General features: G+C 49.1%; 1 protein-coding gene across 2 annotated transcripts in view; it reads left to right on the top strand.

Moving 5' to 3' along the window:
* The window catches only part of ttc33 (tetratricopeptide repeat domain 33), a 90,569-nt gene that overhangs the window by 63,011 nt on the left and 16,606 nt on the right, over positions 1-10,952 (top strand). For both annotated transcript variants that reach the window (XM_038805963.1, XM_038805964.1), the window contains exon 5: positions 4,198-4,329. In XM_038805963.1, coding sequence (XP_038661891.1) covers positions 4,198-4,329 — 132 coding nt within the window. The remainder of the gene's footprint in view (positions 1-4,197; positions 4,330-10,952) is intronic.

The raw sequence follows: 10,952 nt of genomic DNA, 5'->3' as shown, positions 1-10,952 counted from the left end.
CCCCTCCTCCCCCCCCCCCCCAGCCCCCTCCTCCCCCCCCCCCCCAGCCCCCTCCTCCCCCCCAGCCCCCTCCTGGCCCGAGATGACATCTTTTGTATCTAACTAATTAGTTTCAAGTAGAAAGCGGAGGGAAGCAGTCAGTGCTGTGCCCAAGGTGGTGTGTTTGTCTCTGTTGAGGTGCTTTTCATATTCATACTGCACCTTTCGTAACATTGCGCTGTCTCAAAACCTTAATATCAGTGACGTTTTTATGTGAAGTATAGTTGTAATGCCATTAATTTGTGCACAGCAAGATCCCACAACTACAGTGTGATTATGAGCTAAAAATCTGTTTGAATGGTATTGGTTGGGGGATGGGAACCGATGCAGGAAGTTGGAAGGTAGTAAAACAGGGACAGAAGCAAAAGGAAGTAAGGAGGAAAGTGCAAGGCAGAGAAGACATAGTCAAAAATCAAAAAGGGCGACAGTACAAAGTACAGTGACTGAGGGGAGCTCTGTGAATAGGCCCAGTAATACTAAAAGGAGTAAAACTGGAGATGTTAAGATTCAAAACAGAGGTAAAAAACCCAACATAAGTGTACTTTACCTGAATGCTCGTAGTATTCGGAATAAAGTAAATGAGCTGATGGCGCAAATCATCGTGAATGACTATGATTTAGTGGCCATTACTGAAACGTGGTTAAAGGATGGTCACGACTGGGAGTTAAATATCCGAGGGTATCAAACTATTCGGAAGGACAGACTGGATGGTAAGGGAGGTGGTGTAGCTCTGTTATTTAAGGATGACATCCGGGCAATAGTAAGGGATGACGTTGGTGCTATGGAGGATAAGGTTGAATCCATTTGGGTGGAAATCAGGAATAGTAAGGCGAAAAAGTCACTGATAGGAGTAGTCTATCGGCCACCAAATAGTAACGTTATGCTGGGGCAGGCAATAAACAAAGAAATAACTGATGCATGTAGAAATGGTACAGCAGTTATCATGGGGGATTTTAATCTACATGTCGATTGGTTTAACCAGGTCGGTCAAGGCAACCTTGAGGAGGAGTTTATAGAATGTATCCGCGATAGTTTCCTATAACAGTATGTAATGGAACCTACGAGGGAACAAGCGGTCCTAGATCTTGTTCTGTGTAATGAGACAGGATTGATTCATGATCTCATAGTTAGGGATCCTCTCGGAAGGAGCGATCACAATATGGTGGAATTTAAAATACAGATGGAGGATGAGAAGGTAAAATCAAATACTAGTGTTTTGTGTTTAAACAAAGGAGATTACAATGGGATGAGAGAAGAACTAGCTAAGGTAGACTGGGAGCAAAGACTTTATGGTGGAACAGTTGAGGAACAGTGGAGAACCTTCCAAGCGATTTTTCACAGTGCTCAGCAAAGGTTTATACCCACAAAAAGGAAGGACGGTAGAAAGAGGGAAAATCGACCGTGGATATCTAAGGAAATAAGGGAGAGTATCAAATTGAAGGAAAAAGCATACAAAGTGGCAAAGATTGGTGAGAGACTAGAGGACTGGGAAATATTTAAGGGGCAACAGAAAGCTACTAAAAAAGCTATAAAGAAGAGTAAGATAGCGTATGAGAGTAAACTTGCTCAGAATATAAAAACAGACAGCAAAAGTTTTTACAAATATATAAAGCAAAAAAGAGTGGCTAAGGTAAATATTGGTCCTTCAGAGGGTGAGAAGGGAGTTTTAATAATGGGAGATGAGGAAATGGCTGAGGAACTGAACAGGTTTTTTGGGTCGGTCTTCACAGTGGAAGACACAAATAACATGCCAGTGACTGATAGAAATGAGGTTATGACAGGTGATGACCTTGAGAGGATTGTTATCACTAAGGAGGTAGTGATGGGCAAGCTAATGGGGCTAAAGGTAGACAAGTCTCCTGGCCCTGATGGAATGCATCCCAGAGTGCTAAAAGAGATGGCTAGGGAAATTGCAGATGCACTAGTGATAATTTACCGAAATTCACTAGACTCTGGGGTGGTCCCGGTGGATTGGAAATTAGCCAACGTGACACCACTGTTTAAAAAAGGAGGTAGGCAGAGAGCAGGAAATTATAGGCCAGTGAGCTTAACTTCGCTAGTAGGGAAGATGCTGGAATCTATCATCAAGGAAGAAATAGCGAGGCATCTGGATAGAAATTGTCCCATTGGCAGACACAGCATGGGTTCATAAAAGGCAGGTCGTGCCTAACTAATTTAGTGGAATTTTTTGAGGACATTACCAGTGCAGTGGATAACGGGGAGCCGATGGATGTGGTATATCTGGATTTCCAGAAAGCTTTTGACAAGGTGCCACACAAAAGATTGCTGCATAAGATAAAGATGCATGGAATTAAGGGTAAAGTAGTAGCATGGATAGAGGATTGGTTAATTAATAGAAAGCAAAGAGTGGGGATTAATGGGTGCTTCTCTGGTTGGCGATCAGTAAATAGTCGTCTCCCTCAGGGATCCGCGTTGGGCCCACACTTGTTCACAATCTACATAGATGATTTGGAGTTGGGAACCAAGGGCAATGTGTCCAAGTTTGCAGATGACACTAAGATGAGTGGTAAAGCGAAAATTGCAGAGGATACTGGAAGTCTGCAGAGGGATTTGGATAGGTTAAGTGAATGGGCTAGGGTCTGGCAAATGGAATACAATGTTAACAAATGTGAGGTTATCCATTTTGGTAGGAATAACAGCAAACGGGATTATTATTTAAACGATAAAATATTAAAGCATGCTGCTGTGCAGAGAGACCTGGGTGTGCTCGTGCATGAGTCACAGAAAGTTGGTTTACAGGTGCAACAGGTGATTAAGAAGGCAAATGGAATTTTGTCCTTCATTGCTAGAGGGATGGAGTTTAAGACTAGGGAGGTCATGCTGCAATTGTATAAGGTGTTAGTGAGGCCACACCTGGAGTATTGTGTTCAGTTTTGGTCTCCTTACTTGAGAAAATACGTACTGGCACTGGAGGGTGTACAGAGGAGATTCACGAGGTTAATCCCAGAGCTGAAGGGGTTGGATTACGAGGAGAGGTTGAGTAGACTGGGACTGTACTCATTGGAATTGAGAAGGGTGAGGGGGGATCTTGTAGAAACATTTAAAATTATGAAGGGAATAGATAGGATAGATGCGGGCAGGTTGTTTCCACTGGCGGGTGAAAGCAGAACTAGGGGGCATAGCCTCAAAATAAGGGGAAGTAGATTTAGGACTGAGTTTAGGAGGAACTTCTTCACCCAAAGGGTTGTGAATCTATGGAATTCCTTGCCCAGTGAAGCAGTTGAGGCTCCTTCATTAAATGTTTTTATGGTAAAGATAGATAGTTTTTTGAAGAATAAAGGGATTAAGGGTTATGGTGTTCGGGCCGAAAAGTGGAGCTGAGTCCACAAAAGATCAGCCATGATCTCATTGAATGGTGGAGCAGGCTCGAGGGGCCAGATGGCCGACTCCTGCCCCTAGTTCTTATGTTCTTATGGTTCAGAATGCTCTTGTTCTTTGGGCAGTGCTGTGGGATGCTTACACTCAACTCCAGATAACAGAGGCTCTAAACATCCCACCATGACACTTAATGGCATTACCATCACAAATGCCCCACTATCAACACTCTGCTGGGAGTTACCATTGACCAGAAGTTGTTTGGATTTCTGAGTGCTTTGAAACCATTGGAAATCTGCGCTGTGCACATCTCGCATAAGCCGGGGAGGGGTGGGGAATCAGAGGCTGGCTGCTTCCTCACCCTCAGTCTGGCATCTTGGTATGCTGAATGGATAATAATAAATAATAAATCATTGTCACAAGTAGGTTTACATTAACACTGAAGTTACTGTGAAAAGCCCCTAGTCGCCACATTCCGGCGCCTGTTCGGGTACACTGAGGGAGAATTCAGAATCTCCAGTTCACCTAACAGCACGTCTTCCGGGACTTGTGGGAGGAAACCGGAGCACCCGGAGGAAACCCACGCAGACACCGGGAGAACGTGCAGACTCCGCACAGACAGTAACCCAAGCCGCGAATCAAACCCGGGACCCTGCTGCTGTGAAGCAACAGTGGTAACCACTGTGTTATTGTGCCGCCTAGTAGTAATGTTCTTGTGCACTTCTGGAATAACCCTCCTGTTTCCTCTGCCCACAGGTACTGATGCAGATTTGGTGACTGATGCCAAGGTCCTGGATTAACCCTCCTGTTGTCCTCTCCCAGGTTCTCCTGATGCTGAATGAGGTTTTCCAGGCAGTCCAGGCAGCAGAGATGGCCGTCCGTCTGAATCCCCAATGGTGGGAAGCACTGCAAACCTTGGGCCGTGCTCAGCTCAGCTTCGGAGAGATAAGCATGGTAAGCCCTGTGCTTGCTTTGATGGGGCCGGGGGGGATGTTTGGGGGGGGTGTTAGTGGGGTGTGGTTAGGTTCCTCAGGTACTAGAATCTGCTTTCTCCATTCTGTGCTCCAGTCTTTTACTGAGAGTGCAGCTGAAGGGGCAGTGGGAAGGTACAGGTCAATAGAAAGGGGACAGTGAGGGAGACCGGGAAGCTGTAAAGAGAAGGTGACGTTAGCTTGAGTTTTTAAAATCTGTTCAACTGCAAATATTTTCAATAGGCAAACCCGAGCTCCCCCCTCACTGAGGCAATAGGCAGACCCGAGTTCCCCCCTCACTGAGGCAGTAGGCAGACCCGAGCTCCCCCCTCACTGAGGCAATAGGCAGACCCGAGTTCCCCCCTCACTGAGGCAATAGGCAGACCCGAGCTCCCCCCTCACTGAGGCAGTAGGCAGACCCGAGCTCCCCCCTCACTGAGGCAGTAGGCAGACCCGAGCTCCCCCCCCCCTCACTGAGGCAGTAGGCAGACCCGAGCTCCCCCCTCACTGAGGCAGTAGGCAGACCCGAGCTCCCCCCTCACTGAGGCAATAGGCAGACCTGAGCTCCCCCCCTCCCTCACTGAGGCAATAGGCAGACCCGAGCACCCCCCTCGCTGAGGCAATAGGCAGACCCGAGCTCCCCCCTCACTGAGGCAATAGGCAGACCCGAGCTCCCCCCCTTACTGAGACAATAGGCAGACCCGAGCTCCCCCCCCCCTCACTGAGACAATAGGCAGACCTGAGCTCCCCCCCTCCCTCACTGAGACAATAGGCAGACCCGAGCTCCCCCCTCACTGAGGCAATAGGCAGACCCGAGCTCCCCCCTCATTGATATAATAGGCAGACCCGAGCTCCCCCCCTTACTGAAGACGGGAACCATGATGTGGAGATGCCGGCGTTGGACTGGGGTGAGCACAGTAAGAAGTCTTACGATACCAGGTTACAGTCCAACAGATTAAATTGAGGGGTGGTAGATATAGGACAGATGTCAGAGGCAGTTTCTTTACTCAGAGAGTAGTAGGGGTGTGGTGTGAATTGTCTCAAGCCAGGACAGTTGGTGGGGGATGAATGTCGCATTACATTCATACCTCTTCATTCACCTGAGGAAGGAGCTGTGCTCCGAAAGCTAGTGTTTGAAACAAACCTGTTGGACTTTAACCTGGTGTTGTCAGACTTCTTACTGTGAAGACGGGAAGACAGGCTTTCCTGGCATTGAAGTAGGTTTGAAGTGCATTCACTGTTGGGTAGGAATCGCCAAGGCACTGGGTGCACAGCAAGATATCGCAGGCAGAATGAGGACTCATAGGTTTAAGGTGAGAGGGGAGAGATACAAAAGGGTCCAGAGGGGCAATTCTTTCACACAGAGGGTGGTGCGTGTCTGGAATGAGCTGCCAGAGGCAGTGGTAGAGACGGGTACAATTTTGTCTTTTAAAAAGCATTTATTCAGTTATATGGGTAAGGTGGGTTAGAAATGAAATGAAAATCGCTCATTGTCACGAGTAGGCTTCAATGAAGTTACTGTGAAAAGCCCCTCGTTGCCACATTCCGGCGCCTGTCCGGGGAGGCTGATACGGGAATCGAACCGTGCTGCTGGCCTGCCTTGGTCTGCTTTCAAAGCCAGCGATTTAGCCCAGTGAGCTAAATCAGCCCCTTAGAGGGATCATATGTGCCAAATGCGGGCAATTGGGACTAGCTTAGTGGTAAAAACTGAGCGGCATGGACAAGTTGGGCCGAATGGCCTGTTCTCATGCTGTAAACCTCTATGACCACTGAGGTAATGAGAAAACAGCATCACCTGGAGGTTCCCCTCCAAGTCATTCACCACCCTGACTTGGAAATATATCGGCTGTTCCTTCACTGTCGCTGAGGCAAAATCCTGGAACCCCCACTCCCTAACAGCACAGTGGCTGTACCTCCACCTCAGAGACTGCAGCGGTTCAAGAAGGCAGCTCACCACCACCTTCTCAAGGGGCAATTGGGGACGGGCAATAAATGCTGTTCTGGCCACATCCTATAAATGAATAGAAGCAGTTGGCTGGATAATGTGTTTTGGTGATTGAGTTTGGGTTAAAGATAGCAAGGAGAACTCTGCTGCCGTGGGATCTTTTAAACTCACCTGTGAAGGAGGGTGGAACTCTGGGAGGTGGTGTTTGGTAAGGAAACCAAGAGCAATAGTAAACTGAATCGGAATTTCATCCTCAACATGTTTAAACTAAAGCATTTGCGTTGTCCTTCCCAATTTGTTTCTCCTCCCATTCTATACACAGCTTCCAACCTGAACCAAAACGTTATCAGAGAGATGGAGACTGGATATAAATACAGTCTTTCAATTCCACTACCCTGCACAAAATAATGGGAACCGCAGTTAGATAGATTATTGCTGAAAAACAGATGGGTGCAAATGAGACGCTAGGTCTCCAGTATGTTGGGGGGGGGGGGGGGCGCGGTGATGACCCAGGGTCTTCAGTACATGGGGGAGGGGGTGGTGGGGATAGCGATGAGCTGGGTTCTCCTGTACGTGGGACAGTAATAAGCTGGGATGAAGAGGTGCAAGTGTCTGCAGGATAGGGACGTGTTCCAGACTGAGTAACATGGATGAAAATAGTTCAGTCAGTGACATTGCAAACAATGCTGTCCGTTAAATGTGGACATCAGATTCAGCAAGTGTGAACAATGAATCCTGCATTTGATAGAACAGTGCAGTACCGAGAGCTCGATCAGATCTACGCATTTTAAAACTAGCTCGGGATACAATAACGGAAGCACTTTTACCTGTATATAAAAAAAATTGGATAAGAAATAGAGTCAATGAAGGGGTTAAATCATAGAATTTACAGTGCAGAAGGAGGTCATACGGCCCATCGGGCCTATACCGACCCTTGGGCACCCTACCCAAGCCCACACCTCCACCCCACCCCATAAACACAGCAATCCCATCCAACACTGAGGGCAATTTTGGACTCTCAGGACAATTTATCATGGCCAATCTACCTAACCCGCACATCTTTGGACTGTGGGAGGAAACCGGAGCACCCGGTGGAGACCCACGCACACACGGGGAGAACGTGCAGACTCTGCACAGACAGTGACCCAGCGGGGAATCGAACCTAGGACCCTGGAGCTGTGAAGCAATAGTGCTAACCACTATGCTACCATGCTGCCCGTTGACAGCTAATGTGTTCCATAATTTCAAAAGGGAATGAGAACAAGTCCAGGGAATTGTATCCCAATTGTCATGACGCCGTGTTAGGAAAGGTGAGAGAATCTTTACTCAAAAACCTGGCAGAAAACATCTGGAAACTGGAATTATAATAAAGGGCAGCCAGTATGTATTTCAGAGGTTAAGACCATCCTTATTAGTAACAGAATATAGAAAACAGAGAGTGGGCTAAAAGACAGATTGCAGAAAGATCCACAAGCAGCTTGCTGAGATCTCACTGCTGTCCTCCACTCACACACACAACGTGGACTCAGGGATCAAAAACATAATATCACATTTGGACAACATAAATTGTGGAGTTTATCACAGAGAGAACTGTGACAGGCATTAATAAACTTGCAGAATGGGGGTGTACCTAGCACGGTAACTAGCACGGTGGGGCAGTTGTGGATAGCACAATCGCTTCCCAGCTCCAGGATCCCAGGTTCGATTCCGGCTTGGGTCACTGTCTGTGCGGAGTCTGCACATCCTCCCCGTGTGTGCGTGGGTTTCCTCCGGGTGCTCCGGTTTCCTCCCACAGTCCAAAGATGTGTAGGTTAGGTCGATTGGCCATGATAAATTGCCCTTAGTGTCCAAAATTGCCCTTAGTGTTGGGTGGGTTACTGGGCTATGGGGATAGGGTGGAGTTGTTGACCTTGGGTAGGGTGCTCTTTCCAAGAGCCGGTGCAGACTCGATGGGCTGAATGGCCTCCTTCTGCACAGTAAATTCTATGATTCTAAATGAACTTTAATACAAATAAGTTCAACGTGCTACATTTTTATAAAGAGGAGAAAATCACAAACCCCTTGGAAATTAAGGGCACTATTCTCCGCTCCCCACGCGGCATGGGAGAATCGCGGGAGGGTCCCCCGACAAAATTCACCCCCCCCGGCGCCCCCCCGTGATTCTCTTTTCCCCCCCCCCTCCCCTCCCGCTCGGAAGAATCGCCGCTTTTCACGGCGACTGCCGATTCTCCGACCCGGATGGGCCGAGCGGCCTGCCGTTCGCGACCGTTTCACGACGGTGGCAACCACACCTGGTCGCTGCCGTCGTGAAACAGGTGAGATATGCCCGTTTAGGGATTGTGGGGGGAGTACAGGGGAAAGAGCACCACGACTGTGCTCGGGAGGGGACAGGCCCGCGATCGGTGCCCACTGATCGCCGGGCCGGAGTCTCAAAAGGATGCACTCTTTCCCCTCCGCCGCCCCGCAAGATCAAGCCGCCACGTCTTGCAGGGCGGCTGAGGGGGGAAAGACGGCCACCGCGCATGCGCGGGTTCGAGCTGTCAGCGTCGTGACGTCAGCCGCGCATGCGCGGGTTGGAGCCAGCCAACCTGCGCATGCGCGGCTGACGTCATTAGGCGCGCCGGCCGCATCATTCTCGGCGCGACGCCCCCGCGGCCAAGATTTACGGAGCGCCGCTCCTAGCCCCGCCAGGAGGGGAGAATAGGGGGCGAGGAGCGGCCTCCGAGGCCATCGTGAAACTCGGCCGAGTTCACGACGGCCCTCCCGATTTTTCCAGGGAGCGGAGAATTCCGCCGTACGTGTCTGAATGGGGTTGAGGGACAATGGAATCTGATGGGTACGGATACACGAATCACTAAAAACAGCATTCTGATGAAAGGTCACCGACCTGAACCATTAACCCTGTCTCTCTATCCACACTCGAGCAGGCCGACTCCTAAACATACTAGAGCTCATCCTCATCGGCCTGCCTGCCACAGATGTATTTGTCAATGGCATTAACGGTAGGAGTGACCACTGCACAGTCTTTGTGGAGACAAAGTCCCGTCTTCATACTGACAAGACCATCCATCGTGTTGTGTGGCACTATCAATGGGATAGCTTTAGAACAAATCTAGTAACTAAAAACTGGGCATCTATGTAGCTGTAGGTCATCCGCAGCGGCAGAATTGTACTCATCCACAACCTGTAACGTCATGACCCGGCATATCCCTCGCCTTACCATTACTGCCAGGCGAGGGGATCAACCCTGGTTCAATGAAGAGTGAAGGAGGACATGCCAGGAATAACATCAGGCATACCGAAAAATGAGGTGCCAACCAGGGTGGAGTTTGCACTTTCACCCCGCGTCTGCGTGGGTTTCCTCCGGGTGCTCCGGTTTCCTCCCACGGTCCAAAGATGTGCAGGTTAGGTGGATTGCCCATGACCAACGCACGGGGTTATGGGGATAGGGCAAGGGAGTGGGCATAGGTAGGGTGCTCTTTCAGTGGCTCGGTGCATACTCGAGTGGCCTTCTTCTGAACTGTATGAAAATGAAAATCGCTTATTGTCACAAATAGGCTTCAATGAAGTTACTGTGAAAAGCCCCTAGTTGCCACATTCCGGCACCTGTTCGGGGAGGCTGGTATGGGAATTGAACCGTGCTGCTGGCCTGCTTGGTCTGCTTTAAAAGCCACCTATTTATCCCAGTGTGCTAAACCAGCCCCTGTAGACATTCTATATGACCTATGAACCTGGTGAAGCTATGACACAGGACCACTTGTGTGCCAAACGGCATAAGCAGCAAGAAATAGACAGAGCTCAGCGATTCCACAATGAATACATCAGATCCAAGCTCTGTAGTCCTGCCACATCCAGCCGTGAATGGTGGTGGACAATTAAACAACTCACTGAAGGAGGAGGCTCCACAAATATCCCCTTCCTCAATGATGGAGGAGCCCAGCACATCAGACAAGGTTGAGGCATTCGCAACAATCTTCAGCTAGAAGTGCCAAGTTAATGATCCATTTCAGCCTCGTCTGGAGGTCTCCAGCATCACGGATGTCAATCTTCATACACTTTACTCCACTGATATCCAGACATGTGCTCCAGAACTTGCCGCACTCCTAGCCGAGCTGTTCCAGTATAGCTACAACACTGGCATACACTCTGCAATGTGGAAAATTGCCCAGGTGTGTTCTATATACAAGAAACAGGACAAATCCAACCCAGCCAATTACCGCCCTATCAGTCTACTCTCCATCAACAGTAAAATGATGGAAAAGGACACTGACAGTGCTGTTTTAAGTAGCACTTACTCAGCAATAACCTGCTCACAGATGCTCAGTTTGGGTTCCGCCAGGGTCACAGCTCCTGACTTCATAACAGCCTTGGCTCAGATATGGACAGAGCTGAATGCCAGAGGTGAGGGGAGAGTGACTGCCCTGGGTGACATCAAGGCAGCATTTGACCGAGTGTGGCATCAAGGAGCCCTAGCTAAACTGGAGCCAATGGGAATTGGGTGGGAAAACTCTCCACTGGTTGGAGTCACACATGGCACAAAGGTTGTGGTGGTTTGAGGTCAGTCATCTGAGCTCTAGGCGAATGGTGCTGAACAATGTGCAGTCATCCACGAGCATCCACACTTCTGACCTTATGATGGAAGGCAGGTCATTGATGAAGCA

This window comes from Scyliorhinus canicula, chromosome 8 (assembly GCF_902713615.1).
Source record: "Scyliorhinus canicula chromosome 8, sScyCan1.1, whole genome shotgun sequence".
Classification (NCBI taxonomy): domain Eukaryota; kingdom Metazoa; phylum Chordata; class Chondrichthyes; order Carcharhiniformes; family Scyliorhinidae; genus Scyliorhinus; species Scyliorhinus canicula.
The sequence above is the reverse complement of the archived record's forward strand: the minus strand, read 5'-3'. Positions and strand labels throughout refer to the sequence as shown.